The 25,363-nt window shown below is 38.1% G+C and overlaps 1 protein-coding gene across 1 annotated transcript in view; it reads left to right on the top strand.

The window, feature by feature from the left end:
- DNAH11 (dynein axonemal heavy chain 11) overlaps nucleotides 1–25,363 on the top strand; it is a 426,042-nt gene that overhangs the window by 150,478 nt on the left and 250,201 nt on the right. Inside the window, exons 27-28 of the mRNA XM_035253682.3 lie at nucleotides 682–773; nucleotides 2,025–2,151. Coding sequence (XP_035109573.3) covers nucleotides 682–773; nucleotides 2,025–2,151 — 219 coding nt within the window. The remainder of the gene's footprint in view (nucleotides 1–681; nucleotides 774–2,024; nucleotides 2,152–25,363) is intronic.

Here is a 25,363-nt window from a genome sequence, read left to right as displayed (position 1 = left end):
CTACTAGTTTGGGTTTTTCTTTTCTGTAGGAGCCACAGAAACCATATAGCATTGTGCACATAATAATGATAATTGATTTGAGAGATTTCTAGCAAAGGATGACTATTTCTTTCTCATAAAATTGAATTAAATTGTTGCTTCTTTCTACCTAAAGTAGAAGTTCTGGATCAATTTTATTTCCTTTAACTTTTGAGGAGGAAAAAATAGATTGTTTAGCTCTGTGTCACTTTTATACAGAGGTGTGCTTTTTAAGATTCTGTGTGCTCTCTCTCTCTTTCTCCTTCTCCCTCCCTTTCTCCCTCTCTCTCTCTCATCTCTCCTCTCCTCCTCTTTCCATTTCTCTCCTTTTTCCTCTTCCCTTTCTCCCGTCCTTTTCTCCTTCTTTTCCCTTTGTTTATTCTTTTATGTTTGATTTAGAAGATAAAAATTCTGTATGGGCCTAAATTGGTGACAATGCTTATTACATTTATTTTGATAAAAACGATGTGCTTGTACATTGCTTTTGATCTTCATCTAAGAGTTAAAAAGCAAAAGTAAACAGATGTGGTGTCAGACATTCTTAGAAATCTCTTGAACCTTGCCTCTTCATTCTTTGTTCTTCATTTTTTAATTCTCAAAATGATTAAAAGTTTAGAAAATATTGTTTGAATATCCATGGCTTCATGTTGTGCTTTCATACAGGAGTTAATGTTCAAGACAGCAAAAGTAAAAAATGTGTTAGAAGCAACATGCCAACCTAATCTCTATGAAAAACTTAAAGATTTACAGTCCAGGTAAGAATAAAGCTATAGAAGATGACTGATTTGCTGTAATTTTATAAGTCTCTTTCACTGACCTAATAGTATTTAATACTGTGTTATTATAGGTGTAACCTCTACTAAATTATGTAATTTTGCTTATAATTGTCTAGTTGCCTCATCCATGTTGCATGGAACGTATATATTTTAAGTTATACATAATATTGTAAGTTATGTATATATTGTAAGTTATATATTGTAAATCCAAAAATACTTGTTTTCTGAGAGGAGTATTATACTGGTAAAATTAGAATATCTTATTATCAAGAGCACTGACATGGTTGGTTAATTCTTTCATCAAACTGTTCTGTAAATATTGATTGTGCACCTACTGTGTGCCAGGAACTGGGATTGCACTCAGTTAATGAAGTTCCTTAGTTTGCATACACTTTCATTTTATTAGAAATTATCCTTAGGGAGCATAGTAGCACTTTTGAAATCATTGTCCCAAGGGCCATTTGTAAAGTAATTTTCACATTTAATTCTACAACAGTTAGTGGTCATAAGAATATTCTGGCTTTTGATTAAAAAATGGGCAGACTTGCTACTAAAATTATGGGTTATGGAACTGCAGTCCTTTCTTATTGCAAGGTAAGGAAAAGATCTAGACAAAATTGCATATTAGATAAACAAAACAGTTTTATAGTCTCAAAGTGTTTTGGTATTAAAAAGGGTGAAGTTAACTATTTCGGTTGAGTGAAGCTCTTTGGGGCTTTGGGACCCTGCTTCTGGCTCATTTCTGCTTTGCTAAGGGCAATAAAGTGGAACCATTCCGGATCTAATGACTCCTCTGAATACCTGAGAGTAGTGAAGTCACTTGTGTTTTGTAGACATCTGGTGGGGAAAAGAAGACCCTAAACCAGTGACATCTTACCAGTGTGCTTTGCTCTCTGGATGAAGGATGACAACCTAGTCTTCACTTCTGATTAGGAGTGTCATTCAGAAAAGCAATAAATAACATAAACCTAAGTCTAATTTATATTTAGCTGAAACTAATGGAGTTTGTGTGTGTGTATGTGGTGTGTATACTTGGCATAGTACTCTTTTACTTGGCATTACTTGTATATTAGTCATAAGCCAAGATGGTGTCAAAAAGAGGGAAGTAGGCTACCTGTTAAACAGTGAGTTTACTCTGTTGAATGGCACACAGGTCTTGAGTTTTGTTTTGCTGAAGTTTTAATGACTTAATGGACAAGATATGCTTAAAAAGATTTTTCATTCATACAGGCTTTCTCTTTGTGAAAAAGCTCTTTCTGAATACCTGGAAACCAAGCGCGTAGCCTTTCCTCGCTTCTATTTCATCTCTTCTGCTGATTTACTGGACATTCTCTCAAAAGGAGCTCAGCCTAAACAGGTAATATTTTTTTTAAAGTCTTTTATCACACTGTGTTAGCTGAGGAATGTCATAGTGTCTCTATCATTGTCAAATGCTGCCTGTCACGTCATATGGGCCAGGAACTAGAAAATCTGCAGTTAAAATCTGTAATGCAGCATCACAGGGATGTCAGAGGCTGTGCCAAATGGAGCAGGAAGAATAACTGTGTTGTGCTCAGTAAAGAGGAATGGTATTAAATGCGTAAGGCTTACAGTTCTGAAAGAAGGTGATGGAAAGAAACACTGGTGCCAAATCCCCCAGAATGCCGGGACAAGGGCCAGGACATCCATTGCCTGATTAGCAGCTTTCTTAGGGGAGAAAGGTTCACGTGGAGCAAGATCATGACTGGTACCTTCTTACTACTCCCTCCAGAGTAACCTTCATAATTATTACATTGGGCTGATCTTCAGTGCTGGCTGAGTTAGATTTGCATACTTTTGGGATCATCCTAAACTAACCCTCTACTTTCCCCCTATCCATACGTAAATAATGCATCACCTTTTTGCTGATTCCCATGTCAATATTTAAAGCTAATAAAAGGAGATATTATGTTGTATAATCTGAGAACTCAGATCGGAGACAGACTTTGTACAAATTCCCAAGCACTCCTTTCTATAAACTTGAGAGAATGTTGCCTTTCATTTAGACCTACTGAATCTTCCTGTTCACTTAGATCTTACAATTGTGGCTGACATAGCTGCTCACTGCTAGCGTTGACTGTATACTGTAGATTATTTTGAAACTGAAGCTTATGCTATATAGTTATGGGGTTTTCTAGATGTTTTGATTTTTCTTGTGAAAATTTTTCTCTAAATATTTTTATGTCATTTTTCTTTAGAATACACACATTCTAAAGAAATACACACATTACAGTTCCCTGAATTTTACTGTTCTTTGGGCATAGTATTTATCTTGATTATTTTTCTCTTGTCCATCATTCAACTTTGCACCTAAATTGAATTGGGTGGCTATTCTTGTTGTTAATACAAGTGCAGTCTTGCTATTAATAACAGAATTGTTGGACAATTTGGGCAGCATGTTCAGGGTCACCACTCAGGTATTGTTTTGTATGTTTGTGCTAATTTCCAGATGGCTTTGCAAATAAAATCTCTCCGATCAAATTGATTATGAATCTACTATATCCATCTTTTACAAACTTATTAGCACACAATTAGATGCTTTTAAAAAACTCATTTGAAACATAATAGTTGTAACTACACTTATGCTCCAATAAGCCCCCAAGGGCCTCCTCATGACCAGCAGCTGAATCCTCTGCCCAGGGTGACTCTGTGAGGACTGCAGGTACCATATTCCATTAAAGTAAATGTTCCTGAATACTTTTCATATCTGAAATGTTTATAATGCAAAATGAATTTTCAATAATTAGGTTAGTAGAGAGGTGTGTAAGTCTGTAAGTAGGTTAGCATTCTCTTTCTTTTAATCATATTATTTAAATACAATGAACACATGTGTGACTGGCTTCTTGAATAATATTAATTCCATGGAATAACAGTCATGAAACAGTTTTATCTTTCTGCAATTATGAATCTTGCCTGTGCCCTGCCGAATCTCTTTGCACTGCCGAATCTCTTTGCACTGGTAGCTGACCCCTTTCTAATATCTTGGGCAGGTACTGTAATTTCCTGGTCCCCCTTTCTTATTCAAAACTTAAAAAATAAACCAAAAGCAACTCAGCATATTCTGTTTGGAATTTCTATCTCATCTCTGTGTCAAGGCCAAGCTTTCATCTAAGAACTTGGGTTTGGGAGGGAGACTTCGGTTATTTCATCCCTGCTCTCTGCCCATGTATCACTGGGAGGGTTTTAGGGGTATGATTTGTCTGTTGTTGCCCTTTCTTAATGACTGCTCCTGCTTCCCTTGCCAGCAGTGACTGTCCATCTTCACCCTTAACAGCAAGGATCTATGTGCTGGGTTTCTGGTGGAGTGTGTGTACAAGTCCTCTGGGCAAAGGGAACGTCCTCAGGATGTATATGCCAGAGCCACTTCTATTTTAATCCTTCCAGTTCTTGCTCTTGGCAGTATAACCAGCCACCTGGTTCCATCTTCCTTCTCTGTTTCTACATAGGCAGATGTCCAAACAACGGGCACATTGAAGATTCACTTTCTGCTAGTTCCCAAAATTTTTATAAGTGATTCTCCTTGCTTGACTGTAGAGTGGAGGTTGGGGGACCCAGTCTTCTGTCTTACCCACAGATGAGGAGGGAGGTGCCATGGCTTCCCCATCGTGGCTGATAACTCATGCTGTGCAGATGGCCTCCTTTGGTCTCTTCCTCCCTATAGTACTTTCTGTAAAAGGCCTGCATGCAGGTAGAGGAGGGTGGCCTGTTGAAATGTGTCTTACCAAACCCTGGAGGGACTACCTGTCCTAACCCTTGTCCATTTCCTTCAGAATGTGCATGTACTCATTGCCTCTTTGTCCTTAATTGAAGTCCTAGTCTGTGCTAGAGGGAAACATCACTCATTGTGTTCTTGTCACCATCTCTATTCACCCTCCTTTTAAATCATCAAAAAATGCTTCAAGCCTTTGCTAGACTACATGTTGACTCACAATTTATGCATCTCTGAGACCAGTTTATTTTTCAGACTTCAATGATGTGCTTTTTAAATCTTTAAAAAAATTTTTACAACACGACTTCAGTATTTTACAGAGTGCTGTCTTCTCCATTATCTGTGTGACTTACTGTGGATATCTCCTCACCTACCCCATTCATAGCATTTTAACCATGCGTTCTGAATCCCTGAATTCCAGGTACATTGCTCAGTATTGGTACCCCTCCTTAAAGAATGACTAGATTATATAAGACATTTGAAAGATCTGAAATTGTGATGAAGTTGAATGTTAAAATCATAGCACGGAGCTCTCCAGACTCCCTCACAGCTGTGCTGATAAATGCCACCACACTAACAAAAGGAAGTGGGTATTTCTGCTCACCAGCTAAAAGGATCCAGCCCTGTGGCCACAGTATAAACGTGCTTTTATGGTTCTGACACACACATTTGAAGTGGTTAGATATACTTTTGATATATTTTGAAATTTTGAGGAAATTCATATTATTTCAAGTTGTGTTCAAAATGTGATTTCACTGAAGTCTTTTTGTGTACACTAAAATTTTGAACAATTAAAATTCACATAAAATGCTGTCACACTGTTACTAAATGTCCATTATTAGAAAAAGTGCTTAGTAGTACAAATAACCATGGTACAAACAACCATCCAAGAGTGACTTGTTGAAAAGGAGCTAAGGGCCATTTGAGTCATCTGGAGCCATAGTCAGCTTCTTTCCCTGGAAGAAGTGGTTCTGCAGATTCAGCATGCATTCTGAATTCTTGCTCACCAACTGTGGAAGAGCTCATGCTACAGGCTGGTAGGCCAGATAGGGCGATCTTGCTGTACTCTCTTACCTTCTTTTCAATATTAGAATCAGTTTCAGTCCACCAGACCTAGTCTTTCTGTCTATGCCCTTTGTGCTAACACTCCTGAATGTGCTCCCTGTAGTGTGACTGAGATAACATGGCAACTGCAGCTTGTGGAGCAACAATGCAGTTTCCCCATAAAAGGTGCCCTTTGTGGGTAGATAATTCATCTTGACATCTTGTGAATGACTTGAATTTTCCAGCCCCCCCCCACCCCCGCCGCCCCTCTACCCACCCACACTCCATGTAAGAGTGTTGGTCCAAGTGAGAGTTTCTGCAGTTAATTGCGGAATTTGATCAGCTTGAATAGACTAGCCAGGGAGGTCTGATAACCACGACCACCCCCACTCTGTAAGCAGAAACCCCTAGTTTAAGATACAACAGTTCGAATGGCAGAATGATAAAACTGGTGTGTCTAAAATGCTGTCAGTGATTATTAGCTGTTGGTAAGTTTGGTAAGATCAAGTTTTTAAAATTTTCTTCCCCCAGAATTCAGCCTGACCTCCCAAGGTTATCGATTAAAGGAGGGTGGATGCAGGTGCTGCTTAACTTCAGTGGTAAAACTCTCTTGCAGTTGCTGTAGAAATAAAACTTAAAAGTGTATTTGCCAGATTCATTGACATGGGGCAATAGTTAAGGACAACTGGCCTGAAGTCCTTACAGTATTCAGTATTAACATTCTTTGATATTTTTTTCTCGTTTCAGAAAAACATGTGTTTTTAAACTAAAGTCATGTAGTGGTTAAAGTCAGATAAAATAATACCAGTTTATCCTTTTGCACCCTTTCAAGTCGTTACATACTATCTCAAAATAACTGACAATTTTGGAGTGTCAGGTGTTTTTAGCCATTGTTTCCTAATGATGTGGAAGATCGTTTTGTCTGAGGACAGTTTTCACATTTTCTCTTGTTTCATCTGCTATGAAACATTGAAATTCTCCATGAAGGTTAGCTTTGGATAAGCTCACCCACAATAGAGGTATACTAAAGAAAGACACACTGTCAATGTGATTGGCTTTACTTTTGCTTCTAATGGGATAGTTGTGATTCTTACATGGCTACTGAGCCCTTGAAATATGGCAGCTAAGGAACTGACTTCTTATTGGCGTAAATCACAATTAATTTAAATCTAAAAATTGATACTTGATTCAGTTACTGGAAAATACAGTGTGTTTGAAACAACTTGGGTATGTGAATCTACCTTTGTCCCTGCATATTTTTTGAAATGAAAATACAGGTCTGGCATTTTCTGATGAAAAATCCAGATGAGCTATGCTGAAAATATAAAATATATACCTTGTTTTAAAGAATTACCACAAATAAAATATGGAAAATATCTCACTTTTTCTATTACTTACATGTTGAATGATAATATTTTTGGATATACTGGATTAAATATACATTAAAATTAATTTCACCTTTTTTTTATATTAATGAGGCAGCTACGTAGTTGTAGCTGTGGGCATTGAAGCCATAATGCATTCTCTAAAATGACAAAATACATATACTCAGGAATGCTTAATGTTTGCCCAAAGAAATGCCCTTCAAGGGCATCGGCACCAGTCTACACAAAAGGAAATCTGCCAACTTGTCTTTGGAGAAATCTCCTATATTGCAGTGATGAGACAGATGGCACTCAACTGATACCTCTAATAGACTGTAAATATTGGCATTCGGAAAGGTGCATCTGAGAAATGAGCTTTATATTAGGTGATAAAAAGCACCACTGGATCTTAAAGGGGCAAATATCTAGACCCCACACTCCCACAAGCACAATATGTTTTTATGTAGAGCTTCCATTCAGTTATCTTCCTGATAGAGTAAAAGTTTCTCAGCATAGGAATTTCAAGAGGATGGAGCTCAGTAGTCGTTCATAGTGTGCCAAAACCTTCACTGACAGAAGGATATTCTTCTTTAGATAATTAATAGGAAAAAGACTCAAGATGTACATGGTAAGTTGAGGGCATGCAAGAATGAATGAGTTTTAGTTAAAATGAAATCAATAAAAAATTCTAACTTTCCTAAAGGAAATAGGAAGCTAGAAAGATACGAGGTATCTTAAATGGAGGAGAGGGCTGTTCCTGAGTTTAAGTTGGGATTGAAGATGGAATGAGAAGAAGAAAAAAGACACAGAAAAGGGGTCGTGGTTTGACCATCTTGCCATTGGCTTCATTGACCTGAAGCTGAGGAGCAAGGAATAGAAGCTGCTCATGAAAGTGTGGTCTGTCACAGAAACTGCAAAGAGAGCAACTTGGCTTGGCATGACTTAAGAATATGTAATATTTTAAATGGATATCTTAATATAAAGGCAGCCTGATTAGCCTAGAGATTCAGGCATTTAGGTGTTTGACAAGAAAATAGAGAATCTGCTTTCAAAATAAATGAATAAATTTTATGGAGATTATCCTTGATTATCTTCTCAAAATGATTAATATGTGGTTAATCACAAATTTTGTGTAACAATATGCACAATTTTTTCTTCGTTTTGCGTGTGTTGTCACTGCATTGTATTCTATTGTAGGCAGGCCCTTTGGAATTCTCTCCATAGCCAATGTATAAGTTATACAACAACATTAGGGCTATTATAATATGAGATTAAAGTAAAATATCACTTCAATATGATGAGATCCAAAAATTAAATGTTATAATTAGGGGGTCCTGCCAGCAAGGAGTTCTAGGCCCTTCTGTGGAATCTGAAATGGTTCTGGCTTTGATGTCGCTTGATTAAGGTTGTTTAATTCCAGCTTAAATTCAGTGGGTAGAGCTTCCAGCTTTAACAGATGAACTTTTAACAGAGTACCGTTCTTTTTGGAACAACTAGAAAAGCTGGATGAAATACTTAACTGAATCTGTTTAAATGTACTGAAGGGCATCTAAAGAGCATTGAGGAAGTCGGTGTTCCAGGGCTAAGATGGCAGCAGAAGAAAGCACAAAGAGATTTGCCTAATGTTTGGTGCTGCTTTTCCCCTTGAGGCCTTCGATAATTCATAGATGTGTTCAAGGGCGTGAGAAGCTGATCAGAGCTTCATGAGACTCATGGAAGTTGAAAGAAGGAGATATATAAAATAAAAAATTAAAACTGGAACTCAGGCTACCTTAAGGAGGATATTATACAGAGAATCAAACAATAAGAAATGGTTCTAAGGTGGATTGGATAGAAAGTTGCCAGGGTTGGGGGAGAAGGAAGCTACTATATACCATATCTAAAAATTAGTTCCAGATGGATGTAAACCTAAATGTGAAAGGCAAAACAATAATATATACAACATGTGAGGAAGGATATCTTTATAATCTTGGGGTAAGCAAAATTTTCTTAATTGGATACAAAAGTCCTAACTATAAAGAAAAATTTGACAAATTTGACTATGTTAAAATTTTGAAACTTCAGCTTATCAAAAGTTACTGTTGAGAATAACAGTGTAAGCCACAAAATGGGAAAAGATGTTTTCAATACAAACAAAAAACTCATATACAAAATATATAAAGAATTCCTACAAAGAAACAAAGTCAAATAATCTAATATAAAAGTGGACAGAATACTTAAACAGTTCACAAAAAAAAGATTCTCCTGCCTAGTAAACACAAGAAAGGTTGCTTAACCTCAAAAGTTGTCAGGCAAATGCAAATTAAAACCACAACAAGAGATACATTTCTGTTTTGGACCAAGAAGAAGTAACAGGAACTGGATTTACCTTCCTGCCTGAAACAACAAAATTTCAGCAAAATAGATGAAAAACAACACCTTTCTAGATACTCAACATCAGGCAGGGGGGATTCATGACAGATAAGGAACAGGGATTCATGGCAGGTGAGGAACAAATGGAGTGAACACTATGATTATCTCAGTTTTCTGCCTTGAGAGATTTTCCAGGCCATAGCATGTGAAGGGAAACCCAGACAGAGTCCAAGGTGGCTACAGTTTGCAGAACTGAATACCAAAGAAGAAAGAGCCTTACAAAGAGAACTCCAGAAACTTATGGAGAGGCGCCTTTGAGTATTAGGCAGAGTGCTGAATAGTGCATTATATGTGAGGAAACTACCCAAGCCTGGGGAAAGAATCATCGGGTCCCCAGTGAGCTCCAACAGGGTGCCAGAGAATACCTGTTTCCACCAATTAGACTTGAAGTCCTTATAATTTATAAGCAGAATACTGACAGTGTCATTCCTGGTAGTGGGGTATAATTAGCCCTTAGATTAGACACTGCTCTGGTCCCTGAAAACAAATCTTAAATAGTAATATCCAAAAGAATCAAACTCTTTCCAAGTAATCTATCCCAGGAAAAGAAATCTCAAAAGTATGGGAGTGAAAATATACTCATCTTTAAGCAGGGTAAAGTTCACAATGTCTGGCATTGCATTAAGGTTTACTGAGTATGTAAAGAAATAGGAATATTCAACCCATGAAAAAAGAGACAAATCAAAACTGACCCAGAACTGACACAGATAATAGACTTGGCCAATAAAGATATTAAAAGTAATTATATCTGTATTTCGTGTGTTCAAAAAGTTAAGTAGAGACCTGGAGAATATCAGAGTTTAATATATGTTCTAGGACTTTCCAGAGTGGGGAACAAGAAGAAAGATAGAAAATATTTGAAAAACAACAGCTGAAGTTTTCTAAATTGATGAAAAGTACAAAAGTATAAATTCACAAACTTCAGAAACTTAATAAACCAAATACAAAAAACAGGAAGAAAATGACACCAGATTGCACAAATTAGTCAAAACAATATAGAAGTCTCAAAGTCATTCATAAAGCCAGATGTTTTACAAATGAACAAACATAAGGATGACAACAGACTTCACACTGGAAACAATGCAAGTGAGCAGACAGTGGAGTAGCAACTTCAATGTACTGAAAGAGAAAACATCTGTAGCCCTAGAATTTTATACCCAGTAAAAATATCTTTAAAAAATGATAGCAAAATAAAGACATTTTAACACATTCAGAAACTCAAAGATTTTATCACTACTAGACGGGCACTACAAGAAAGATAAGAGGAATTTTCTTCAAGGAAAAGGAGGATGACACTAGATGGAAATTTTGATCTATAGCAAAAAATTATGAACACTGAAATGTCAACTGTATGGAACTAGACAAAATTGGAACATTAGCCATTCATCAGAAGATGGAATGGTACCAAAAAAATAGAACCATTGAAATAATATATATGTAAGTTTAAATACTGGCTGTGTGGATACTGGCTATGTTATTGCTTAACCTTTTAAACCCCGAATATCCTTATATACCAAATGGGTAAAGCAGTAGGTATTGTCTCTTTGGCTTCTAAGTAGCAGGCAAAACAAAATGTGTAAAGAGCAGGGGGATGGATCCAAGATGGCCAATTAGGATCAGCTCAGGATTGCAGCTCCCAAGCGAAAGCATAGAGGGTGAGTGGATGCCACATATCCAGACGCATTTTTATTGCCCGCAGACTAGGAGATTCCCAGGGGGAGGAGCCCCACGGGTCACCAGTGCAGCTATTTTGGCCGGCACAGCTGTTTTGGCTGGCACCCTGGCGCGGCGGTTCTCCATACAATATACACGGGTCCAGGCACCATTTTAGCTGGCAATTGGAGCTCCTGGGAGACTGAGTCACCCATTCAACTGATAATAAAGGGGACTGAAACAGGGAGCCAGGCCAGGAGATTCCTGGGCAAAAAAGCACCACGCATCTCAGTGTGGCTGTTTCAGCCAGTGCAGTGGGTCACCACGTGGGAAATCACACAGATCCTGGCACCTTTTCAACAGGCGACTGGAACACCTGGGAGACAGAGTCGACCGTTCAATTAAAAAGAGAGAAAAAAGGGGCCTGAGGCAGGGACCCAGGTGATCAGGCTCAGCTGGTCCCACCTCCACAGAAAAACAGCAATATGAAATGCTCTGGATTCAGAGTTTCACAGCAAGCACAGCTGAACCTGGGAAGGTCCAGCTCTGTGGTGGAGGGGCATCCACCATTACCAAGGCAGTCCACCACTACGGAAATAGTCTGCCATTGCCGAGGCAGCCTGCCATTACAGAGGCAGTCCACCATCATAGAGGTGGGCTGCCATTGTTGAGGCAGTTCTAACTATACCCGTATAAACAGGACTGCAGGGAAGTTCACACAGTTGCTGGGCAGGGCAGCCCTGAAAAAACCAGCAGCACAACAGAAACTCATAAATAAAGCCCTAACTCCCCCGGACAGAGCACCTGGAAAAAAAAAGTGCGGGTTTATTAGCTCTGCTGCAGTAGACTTAAAGGTACCTGCCTAGCAGCTCTGAATGAACAACGGAGCTCACAGCTCAGTACTTGAGCTCCTATAAAGGACAGACTGCCTCCTCAAGCAACTCCCTGACCCCCGTATATCCAGAGAGTCACCTCATAAAGGAGAGCTCAGACTGACATCTGGTGGGTATCCTTCCGGGACAAAAATAGCAGAAGAAGAAACTGGCAGCAACCCTTACTGTACTGCAGCCACTACAGATGATTCCCAGGCGAGCAGGGCCTGGAGTGGACCTCAGCAGTCCTACAGCAGAGGGGCCTGAATGTCAGAAGGAAAACTAAGAAACAGAAAGAAATAACTTCATTATCAACAAACTGGAAGTCCATGCAGAGACCCAATCTGAAAGTCAACAACTACAAAGATGACAGGTGGATAAATCCACAAAGATGGGAAGAAACCAGCACAAAAAGGAGGAAAACACCTGAAACCAGAATGCTTCTCCTCCTACAAGGGATCACAACTCCTCACCAGCAAGGGAACAAGGCTGAATGGAGAATGAGAGTGATGAATTGACAGAAACAGGCTTCAGAAGGTGGGTAATAAGAAACTTCATGAGCTAAAAGTACATGTTCTAACCCAATGCAAAGAAACTAAGAACTTTAAAAAAGATTTAGCAAAATGCTAATGAGAATAAACAACTTAGAGAGGAATATAAGTGAATTGATGAAGCTGAAAAACAACACGAGAACTTCATGAAGCATACACAAGTTTTAACAGCTGAATTGACCAAGCAGAAAAAGGATATCAGAGGTTGAAGATCAACTCGATGAAATAAAAGGTGAAGGCATAATTAGAGGAAAAAAGGTAAAAAGCAACGAACAAAGTCTCCAAGAAATATGGGACTATGTGAAAAGACCTAATCTACATTTGATAGGGGTACCCGAATGTGACGGAGAGAATGAATCCAAGCTGGAAAATACTCTTCAGGATATTATCCAGGAAAACTTCCCCAACTTAGCAAGGCAGGACAATAGTTAAGTCCAGGAAATACAGACAACCCCACAAAGATATTCCTCAAGAAGAGCAACCCCAAGGCACATAATCATCAGATTCACCAGGGTTGAAATGAAGGAGAAAATGCTAAGGGCATCCAGAGAGAAAGGGCGGGTTACCCACAAAAGGAAGCCCGTCAGACTCTCAGCAGATCTCTCGGCAGAAAGAGTGGGGCCAATATTCAACATCCTTAAAAGAATTTTCAATCCAGAATTTCATTTCATATCCAGCCAAATTAAGCTTCATAAGTGAAGGAAAAATAAAATCCTTTACAAACAAGCAAGTACTCAGATTTCATCACCACCAGGCCTGCTATACAAGAGCTCCTGAGAGAAGCACTAAACACAGAAAGGAACAACCAGTTCCACTCCAAAAACATACCAAGTGGTAAAGAGCATCAACACGATGAAGAAACTGCATTAACTAAAGGCCAAAACAGCCAGCTAGCATCAAAATGGCAGGACCAACTCAGACATAACAATATTAAACCTAAATGTAAATGGGCTAAACACCCCAATCAAAAGACACAGGCTGGCAAATTGGATGAAAAGCCAAAACCCCCATCAGTGTGCTGTATCCAGGAAACCCATCTCACATGCAAGGATACACAAATGCTCAAAATAAAGGGATGGAGGAAGATTTACCAAGCAAATGGAGAGAAAAAAAAGTGCAGGAGTTACAATTCTCATCTCTGACAAAATAGACTTTTAACCAACAAAGATGAAAAGAGACAAAGAAGGACATTACATAATGGTAAAAGGATCGATGCAACAAGAAGAGCTAATGATCCTAAATGTATACGCCTCCAATACAGGAGCACCTAGATACATAAAGCAAGTTCTTAATGACTTACAAAGAGACTTAGACTCCCACACAATAATAGTGGGAGACTTTAACACCCCCTTGTCAATATTAGATAAATCAATGAGACAAGAAATTAACAATATCCAGGACTTTGAACTCAGACATGGACCAAGCAAACCTAATAGACATTTACAGAACTCTTCACCCCAAATCCACAGAATATACATTCTTCTCCACACCACATCACACCTACTCTAAAACTGACCACATAATTGGAAGTAAATCACTCCTCAGCAAATGCAAAAGAACGGTAATCACAACAAACAGTCTCTCAGACCACAGTGCAATCAAGTTAGAACTCAGAATTGAGAAACTAACTCAGAACCGCACAGCTTCATGGAAACTGAACAACTGACTGGATAAACAGTGAAATGAAGACAGAAATAAAGACGTTTCTTGAAACCATCGAGAGTGAAGATACAGCATACCAGAATCTCTGGGACAAAAATATATAGTAATAAATGCCCACATGAGAAGCAAGGGGGGTCTAAAATTGACACCTTGTCAAAATTGAAAGAGCTAGAGTAGCATGATCAAAACTCAAAACCTAGCAGAAGACAAGAAATAACTAAGATCAGAGCAGAACTGAAGGAGATAGAGACACAAAAATCCCTTCAAAAAATCAATAAATCCAGGAGCTGGTTTTTTTTTAAAAGATCAACAAAATAGACCATTAGCCAGATAAATAGAAAAGAGAGAATAATCAAATAGATGCAATAAAAAATGATAAAGAGGATATCACCAGAGATTCCAAAAAATACAAACCATCATCAGACATTATTATGAACAACTCTATGCACATAAACTAGCAAACCTAGAAGAAATGGATAAATTCCTGGACACTTGCCTCCTCCCAAGCCTAAACCAAGAAGAAGTTGAAACCCTGAATAGACCAATAACAAGGTATGACGTTGAGGCAGCAATTAAGAGCCTACCTCTCCAAAAAGATCCCAGGTCCAGATGGGTCCACAGCCGAATACTACCAGATATACAATGAGGAGCTGGTATCATTCCTTCTGAAACACTTCCAAACAATCCAAAAAGAGGGAACCCTTCCGAAATCATTTTATGAGACCAACAACATCCTGATACCAAAACCCAGCATAGACTCAGCACGAAAAGAAAACTTCAGACCAATATCCATGATGAACATAGATGCAAAAATCTTGAATAAAATACTGGCAAACCAACTGCAACAGCACATCAAAAACCTTATCCACCATGATCAAGTAGGATTCATCCCAGGGATGCAAGGCTGGTTTAACATACGCAAGTCTATAAATGTAATTCACCACATAAACAGAACCAAAGACAAAAACCACATGATTATCTCAATTGATGCAGAGAATGCCTTTGACAAAATTCAACAGCGCTTTATGCTAAAAACCCTTAATAAACTCAGTATTGATGGAATGTATCACAAAATAATAAAAGTTATTTATGACAAACCCACAGCCAATATCATACTGAATGGGCAAAAACTGGAAGCATTCCCTTTGAAATCTGGCACTGGGCAAGGATGCCCTCTCTCACCACTCCTATTCAATATAGTATTGGAAGTTCTAGCCAGAGCAGTCAGGCAAGAAAAAGAATTAAAGGGTATTCAAATAGGAAAGGAGTAGGTCACATTGTCTCTATTTGCAGACAGCATGATTGTATATCCAGAAGACCCCATCATCTCAGCCCAAAAACTCCTGAAACTGATAAGCAACTTTAGCAAAGTCTCAGGATACAAAATCAATGTGCAAAAATCACAAGCATTCCTATACACCAATAACAGACTTAAAATGAGCCAAATCAAGAATGAACTACCATTCACGATTGCTAGAAAGAGAATAAAATACTTAGGAATACAACTAACAAGGAACATAAGGGACCTCTTCAAGGAGAACTACATACCACTGCTCAATAAAATGAGAGAGGACAAAGCAGATGGAGAAACATTCCATGTTCATGGTTAGAAAGAATCAATATCATGAAAATGGCCATACTGCCCAAAGTAATTTACAGATTCAATGCTATCCCCACCTGCTACCAATGACCTTCTTCACAGAACTGGGAAAAACCACCTGAAACTTCATATGGAACCAAAAGAGAACCCGCATAGCCAAGACAATTCTAAGTAAAAAGAACACAGTGGGAGGCATCACACTACTGGACTTCAAACTATACTACAAGGCTACAGTAATCAAAACAGTGTGGTACTGGTACCAAAACAGAGTTATAGACCAATGGAACAGAACAAAGGCCTCGGAGGCAACACCACACATCTACAACCATCTGATCTTTGACAAACCTGACAAAAACAAGCAATGGGGAAAGGATTCCCTGTTTAATAAATGGTGTTGGGAAAACTGGCTAGCCATGTGCAGAAACAGAAATTGGACCTCTTCCTGACACCTTCCACTAAAATTAACTCCAGATGGATTAAAGACTTAAACATAAGACCTAACACCATGAAAACCCTGGGAAAAAACCTAAGCAAAACTATTCAGGACATAGGCATAGGCAAAGACTTCATGACCAAAACACCAAAAGCATTGGCAACAAAAGCCAAAATAGACAAATGGGACCTAATCAAACCCCACAGCTTCTGCACGGCAAAAGAAACAGTCATTAGAGTGAATCGGCAACTAACAGAATGGGAAAAAATATTTGCAGTTTACCCATATGACAAAGGGCTGATATCCAGAATTTACAAAGAACTCAAACAGATTTACAAGAAAAAAACAAGCCTATTCAAAAGTGGGCAAAGGATATGAACAGACACTTTACAAAAGAAGACATACATGAGGCCAACAAACATATGAAAAAATGCTCATCATCACTGGTCATCAGAGAAATGCAAATCAAAACTACATTGAGATATCATCTCACGCCAGTTAGAATGGCGATCATTAAAAAATCTGGAGACAACAGATGCTGGAGAGGATATGGAGAAATGGGAACACTTTTACACTGTTGGTGGGAGTGTAAATTAGTTCAACCATTGTGGAAGACAGTGTGGCGATTCCTCAAGGACCTAGAAATAGAAATTCCATGTGACCCAGCAACCCCATTACTGGGTATATATCCAAAGGATAATAAATCATTCTACTATAAGGACACACACACACGAATGTTCATTGCAGCACAGCTTACAATAGCAAAGACCTGGAACCAACCCAAATGCCCATCAATGATAGACTGGACAGGGAAAATGTGGCACATATACACTATGGAATATTATGCAGCCATCACAAACGATGAGTTCACATCTTTGTAGGGACATGGGTGAACCTGGAAACCATCATTCTCAACAAACTGACACAAGAACAGAAAATCAAACACCACATGTTCTCACTCATAGGTGGGTGTTAAACAATGAGAACACATGAACACAGGGAAGGGAACATCACACACTGGGGTCTGTAGGGGGGAAATAGGGGAGGGACAGCATGGGGAAAAATGCCAGATATAGGTGATGGGGAGGAAGGCAGCCAATCACACTGCCATATGTATACCTATGCAACAATCTTCATGTTCTTCACATGTACCCCAAAACCTAAAATGCAATAAAATGTGTAAAGAACCAGTAAAAGTACGTAACATACAATATTGTACAATTGGCCACAAGTTCTTTCCCTTTCTGTATCCATGCACTTTCAATGTAATACTGAAGTTTTGATGCAGGGCTAGATACTAATTCTCCATCTTGGTTGCTGTATGACTTGTTCTGCACACTGTATCATTAGCAAAAGCTTGAAAATTTTCTGCATATCAACACTTGCCCTTTGACTGCTCTTTGGAAACCTGTAACCACACCATCATGAATGAGTTAACACTACCCTGCTGGATAATGAAATGAATGTGCCCATGACCAAGCTACCATCTGGGCATCACACGCATGAGAAAAGCCATTGATCACCAGCAGACTATAAATGTGTGGAAGAACCCAGCTGGACTAGCTGAGGCAACCCAAAACCAACATACAGAATTGTGGTGGTAAAAAAAGCCAGTAAATTATTGGGTGCTTTGTTATACTGCAAAGTTAATATGTGTTATATGTTTACATAATCATGTATGTGTATATGGATTTACATTCATCAATGTCAAGGACTTTCTGTGCTACTGTTTTAAAATAATTTTACTTGAAATTTAAAAACAAAGCAAGAACTTGATTAAAATCAAATATTAATCCAAGTTTCTTTGTTTTCTTTATTTTTTTGTTTTCCCTTCTTTAATACCTTGCTATCATTGTTTTGACACCAGTGAGTTTGGGAAGATTGGTTAAAACATCATAAGTTAATGTGTTTCCCTTTACTAGGCTAAAATACTCTGCCTAGCATTCATTTTTCCTTCTCTTTTTAATTTGTGTAGATATTTCCTATATTGTTGATATGATTTGGGATTCCAAAAACATACATACCTGATCATATAATGAGATATTGAGATCAAACCCAGCAAAAGGCTAAAATTAAAACTCACAATACTGAACAATGGAAAGAATGTGAAGTAATAAGAATGTTCATATCTAGCCATCAGGAATATAAATTAATACAACTACTTAGGAAAACTGTTTACCAGCATCTTCTAAATAGGAATACATCATATATTATGTAGCAGTTCATGTTCTCAGTGTACACTCAGCAGAAACGCATACATAGATGGACCAAAAGAAGTATACAAGAATTTTCATAGCCAGTTTATTTATGATAGTCCCAAACTGGAAACAATGTAAATGTCCCTAACACTGGAATGGCTAAATATATTGTGTTGTATTTATACAGCACCTAATTTTATACCAAATAATGAATGAATTCAAGTAACATAATGTTGAACCATAAGAGGCAGAGTACATACTATGTGAATTCACTTCTGAAAAGATAATGTTCCTTTTTAGAGAAATAGTAACTGGCATGGACCATAAGGAGTCTTGTGGGTACTGATATTCTATCCTTTTTTTTTTTTGAGACAGGGTCTTACTTTGTCACCCAGGCTAGACTGAGTGTAATAGTGCAGTGTCAGTTCATTGCAACCTTCACTTCCTGGGTTCAAGCAACTCTTGTGCCCCAGCCACCCGAGTAGCTGGCATTACAGGTATGTGCCACCATGCCTGGCTAACTTTTGTATTATTAGTAGAGACAGGAGCTTGCCATGTTGGTCAGGCTGGTCTTGCAATCCTGGCCTCAGGTGATCTGCCTGCATTGGCTTTCCAAAGTGCTGGGATTGTAGGCATGAGCCACCGTGCCCAGCCACTATCCTATTCCTTAATCTTGGGGTAGTCACAAGAGTTCAGCCTACTTTGTTAAAATTTATTAAGTTGTACACACATGATTTTTTTCCCATTTTTCAGCATATGTGTTTCAATTCCAAAAGTTTGTTTAAAAAAAAAAACCCAGCACTTGTGTTGTGAACACATTTATATAAAATTATATGATTTGTGCGTGTAAAACATTTTATGAAAGAAACAACCCCGTATACACTGATGATATACAGCTATGTTTAAGTTACAGTAATAAATGAAAAATCAAATTACAAAATATACTGTGATTTTATTTTTGGTAAAAGCAAATCTGGGTCATGTAAGTAATTGCACGTTCATTACTGAAAGTTTGAAAAATATAGAAATACATTAAAAATTTAGAATATACTACTCATTGCTATTTTTGAGTGATGATAGGTTTTTAAATGTGTCTGTGTTTGTGAGTCATAATACATATACTTAATCCAAATTTTAATATTCCTCTACAATTTGTATTTTTAGTAGACACGGGTTTGCCATGTTGGCCGGGCTGGTCTCAAACTCCTGGCCTCAGGTGACCTGCCTGCGTTGGCCTCCCAAAGTGAAAGAAACAATCTGTTTAGTAGCTATAAAAGGTTTTGTTTTATGAATATGCCATTACTGATTTAACTATCTTCTAGAATGCTTTTTTTTTTTCCAGATTTAGACTCTTAACCATATTGCATACCTATTTCCCTTTACCATCACCAAACTGTTATTTAATTAAATAAATAAATAATTTTTTTCTTTGGAGATGGAATTTTGCTCTCGTCACCCAGGCTGGAGTGCAATGGCATGATCTCAGCTCACTGCAACCTCCGCCTCCCAGGTTCAAGTGCTTCTCCTGCCTTAGCCTCCAGATTACCTGGGATTGCAGGCATGCCACCACACCCAGCAAATTTTTGTATTTTTAATAGAGTCAGGGTTTCACTGTGTTGGCTAGGCTGGTCTCAAACTCCTGACCTCAGGTGATCCGCCTGTCTCGGCCTCCCAAAGTGCTGGGATGACAGGTGTGAGCCACTGCTCCTGGCCCAAAATTATTATTTGGACCAAAAAAAAAAAAAAAACATGGCCCAGTGTAGTGGCTCATGCCTGTAATCCTAGCACTTGGGAGACTGAGGCAGATCATGAGGTCAAGAGATTGAGACCATCCTGGCCAACATGGTGAAACCCTGTCTCTACTAAAAATACAAAAATTTGTTGGGTGTAGTGGCGTGTGCCTATAGTCCTTGCTACTAGGGAGGCAGAGGCAGGAGAATCACTTGAATCTGGGAGGCAGAGGTTGCAGTGAATAGAGATCACACCACTGCATTGTGGCCTGACGACAGAGCAAGACTCTGTCTCAAACAAAACCACATGTGCAAAACTATTTACTATTTTGACATATTGACTTAAACTTTTATACATGTAAAAATCATGGACACTTGTTTTCTCTTTCTAAAAAATATCCACAAAAGACCAGGGCTGCCTATATTTTGGCCATGACTTACATTCTTACAAATATTGTGAGTATTGTCATTATGAATAAATTAGTTAATGAAAACAGATGGGTGAGTCCTGAGGTGCTCACCAGGCTGGGAGTGGCACTAGGCTTTGTGTATATTTTATCCTGTTAATAAGCAGCAGCAGCATCTTCAGCTAGATAGGGCAAAAACCAAGTTAGATATAGGCAGAAAGCAAGTGTTAAGGTTTGAGAATGTCATTGTAAGCAGTAGTAATTTCATCTTTTTTCCCTTTGTTTTCTAAGTGAACTGTAGCTCTAAGTCGTGAAGGTAGATCAGTGATCACTGTCCTGGTGTGCATTTTAATTTATAAAATTATCTAGCGATTAAGTATTTTCAATTTAGTTGCAATTAGATAAATGTACCTTATTGTATTTCATAAGAGGTTCTCCCTGTGCATAATTCTAATATTTATGAATTTCAGTTACTAAGGTTTGGTTAAATAACGCTAGTGCCCCGACAACACGGTTCAAATTTCAAATACCATGGTATATTAACTCCGAGTGATTGCATAAAGCATGTACTTCATTACTAACTCTTCAGCCGACAAAAATCACTGCCTAAGTAACAGATGTGCATCATGATCAGTGACAGTCATGTCACATCTTTCTAATTCTGTCAGTGATCAGCCACTGTGCTGCTTTTATTCACTTTGCACACAGGCAGCTAAGCTTGTAGTTCTATGGTGAACCTACATGACATTTTTCAGTAGTTAATGGACAGAAGGAATTAGTCACAAAGTTGGAAGTGTAGCAAAGAAATGAAAATTGATAATGCTAGAAGCCAAAATGGAATCAAACATAGATGAGAGTTACAGAGGAGAGCTGACTGGCAGTGACAACCGTGCACTATTTGAGAGTCTGATTTACAGCCAGGGGAATTTAGTGAAGATCAACTTAAGAATATAAATGAGAACAGTGGATTTGACAAAAAGGATGAAGAGATACCAGAGGAAGTCATGCCAGCAAAAACAAACATATTAAAAACCAACCCCGAAAACAATCAAAACTGACTTCTTGTTAAAGAGACTTAGAAGAAATTTCATGACATCGAATGCTTGAAGGATAAAATGTTGACAGCCAATCCAAATTCAAAGGGAGTATGAGTTTGTCAAGGCACAGAAAAGCTGCTTGTTCTGTACCTTAAGTAGTGAGATGAGGAGGAGGCAAGTGCTATTCAAATAACCTAAGTTTTCTGCCAGAAAACTGTTTGGTGTTTTAAAATGCAGTCAAACAAATATTAGTTGATGAATTTTTGCATCTCCCTATTTGTTTATAATCAACAGTGAGAGGTTTTAATGTTTTGACAGAAATTTGTAACGGTCATTGCCCCATCATAGATTTCTCCCGTTGATCATTCAGATTGCATGGTGTAATTTCAGCTGTTGTGCCCATTTTGATTATTTTGTACTCTTCTGCAAAGCCAAGACTACCTGTGTTCAATTTTTGCACGAATCTTTTAGAAACCTACTTAAAATACATGATGAAGTTACTGGCTTTTAAAAAAAATGATTTGAAGTACTCATATCCTTTCTCTATCAAAAGAGGGGCCTATAAAGTTTAATCAATTATTAGTTTTTTAATCTTTTTTTTTTTTTTTGAGGTGGAATTTTGATGTTGCCCAGGCTGGAGTGCAGTGGCATGATCTTGGCTCACTGCAACCCCTACCTTCCAGGTTCAAGTGATTCTCCTGCCTCAGCCTCCAAGTAGCTAGGATTACAGGCATGTACCACCATGCCTGGCTAATTTTGTATTTTAAATAGATACAGAGTTTCACCATGTTGGTCAGGCTGGTCTCGAACTTCTGACCTCAGGTGTTCCATCTGCCTTGGCCTCCCAAAGTGCTGGGATTATAGGTGTGAACCACCATGTCCAGCCTAATCTATTCTTTTAAGTTGTAAAATGAACGGCCTTTCCAAACAGCTAACTGGGAAGAAGGAATTTTAATTTTGTGTTAACAAATACAAAGAGATCGCATTAAAAATGAACAAATCTGAGGGTAGCAGGTCCACATTAGTTAAGAGAATAGTCTTGTTCCCTCAGAAAGTTTACATAGAAGACAGAATATGAAAACATTCAACTTCAGCTATGCCATGTATAAGTAATAGAACTCTAAGCCTTAAAGTTTGTGTTTCCTGGTCATTGAGTTACCACAGAGCTAGGAGTTCTCTTGAAATTATTTTCTCACCGAAGCAATAACATGTGAGGGTGTCTGACGCCTGAAGTCTCATTTATCCTAAGGCTTTTCAGTTGAATGTTATCTAGGCCCATTACACAGTAGAAGCCATTCAACATCTGTGTACTTCCCGGCCACTTCAGCTGCGAGAGTCAATTGTGAGATTATTGGAGACTTTCTACATATTAATGTTCTCTGGGTAATGTTCGGGGATGGAGCATAGAAACCAAGCTGTGATCAGGCGGCTACCACTCTGTGTTTAAAGTAAGCAAGAGTCTCAAAAACTCATCTTTTTTAAACACAGAAGACTTGCTATGATTTTCTTTGATACTAAAACTGCACATATAACAAAAATGGAAAGGCTGAAAGCTTCAAAGATTAAATCACCCTAAGGAAGTTCCTTACCGATACTGGTGTTGGTCTTGTCATGCAGAAAATGTAAGCAGGTTGCTGTGGTTTATAGATGCTGCTGTGGTATACTTACCACATGCAGTTAAACTGCGTTTCAGGAAAAGTTTGTTACAGAAATGGCGCCTACATCCTTGGAAGTGTTTTTATATTGCTTTACCCTATCTTCTGGTGATCAGCAGCTCATACTTATTTTTTCTGTTGAGATAAAGTTTATGTAACATAAAATGAACTATTTTAAGTATGTAATTCAGTAGCATTTTGTACATTCACAGTGTTGTACAACCACCACCTTTTATCTAATGACAAATCATTTTCATTAAGCTAAAAGTAAAACCCCTTACCCCATCCATTAAGCAGTCACTTCTCACACCCCTCCCTCCAGCCCCCAGCAGCCACCAATCTGCTACCTATATCTATGGATTTATCTGTTCCAGATATTTCATATAAATGGGGTAATACAATATATAATGTGTGGTATATTCTGTTTTTTTTTTTCATTTAGCTTGTATTTTCAAGGTTCATCCATGTTGCAGCATGTGTCAGTAATATCATTTCTTTTAATGACTAAAGAGTATTCCATTGTATGGACATACCACATTTTGTTTATCCAGTCATTTGATGGACATTCAGGTTGTGTCCACATTTTGGCTATTTTAAATAATGCTTTGATGGACAGAGGTGTACAAATACCAGTTTCAGTTCCTATTTTCAACTTTTAGGTATATAGCTAGGAGAGGAATTGCTGGGTCGTTGGTAATTCTATGTTTAACTTTCTGAGGAACCACAAAACTGTTTCCTCCCCAGCAGCTTTTATTTGCACCGTAAATAACAAACGAACATGCAGTCCCATTTCTGATACTTTCTAGGGCTGATCCCTGCTCTTTACTCAGTCTACCCCAAGAGAGACAATAGAGTGACTTCCCTGATAAAGTCTGTTCTCTTTTGTCTCCTTGGAGGTGAATTTACTTAAATAATACATGTCATTCTCTTCTTTCCTCCGTGATGAAAACATAGGGCAGGCTCCCCAGAGGAGGGCTGTTTTGGTCTCTGCTAACATAAGTATTCACAGTGCAAATAAAAGCTGCTAAGTGGAAAACAGTTCTGTGGTTCCTCAGAAAGTTAAACATAAAATTACCAATGATCTCCAATTCCTCTCCTAGGTATATACCTAGAGAGTTGAAAATAGGAACTCAAATAGATATGTGTACATCTCTGTTCATCAAATCATTATTCACAATAGCCAAAAGGTGGAAACCACCTAAATGTCCATCACGTGATGAATGGATAAACAAAATGTGGTGTATCCATACAGTAGAATATTGTTCAGTCATTTAAAGCAATGATACTGCTGATACGTGCTGCAACATGGACGAACCTTGAAAATATAAGCTAAATGGAAGAAATCAGTTACAATATACCACATTGTATATATTTTATCATCCTATGATGGATAACATGTGGATTACATTAATATGATGGATAAGTGTTGCTCATTCTGGGGTCGTGGTTAGAGGCCAGTTAGGTTTTGTTCTTCAATGGCCTTCAGCAAAATAAATACCAACATTTTGTCTTTCATCTGATCTTTGTTGTTGTTGGGGATTTTTTCCCCCTGCAAGTTATCTGGAACCTGCATATAGTTCAGTGTGCCATTTACTGCTTTTGTGGTGTTTAGAGAATGCGAAACTTAGAATGCAAGACGTTATGATACCAAAAGAACTTGATCTTTATAGATGTGGCCTGGAATTACAGACTCACTGTCTGTCACTTACTTTTAGTGACCACTTGGAGAATTTACCTAATATTTTTGTTTCAATTTTCTTATTAGTGAAAAGGGGGGAAATCCTACTCACCTTTCTTATATACTGTGGGGCTCACCAGAGTATCAAGGCCAGTGCATGTTAACAACAGACAACCCCCCAAAAAAGTAAGATTCTTTCTAATTAACCTTTTTTGTTTCTGACACTTTAATAGCTTTTCATAGTGTACACTAATGCTGTGAATTTGAATTTTAAAAACTTGACTACAGAAGCTCCAGCAGGATACTTGTCTTCAGGAATACGGTACAGGTAGAGAAGTCAGTAAGCCTCCCATCATCAATTAGAAAATAGGTCACTTTACATGGTAAGCATTCATCAACCAATATGTGATTATTTAATGAGTGCCTGTCCACTTCTCCACCAAGATCATTTCAAGCTCTGAGATTTTAGAAGTGACTCTTATCTTGAGGAAAAACATTTTGAGACAACTCTAATTCCATAAAGCGTTGTTACTTCATATGGCATCA

The sequence above is a fragment of the Callithrix jacchus genome, chromosome 11 (genome assembly GCF_049354715.1).
Source record: "Callithrix jacchus isolate 240 chromosome 11, calJac240_pri, whole genome shotgun sequence".
In the NCBI taxonomy this organism is placed as follows: domain Eukaryota; kingdom Metazoa; phylum Chordata; class Mammalia; order Primates; family Cebidae; genus Callithrix; species Callithrix jacchus.
This window is presented reverse-complemented; position numbering and strand designations above follow the sequence as displayed.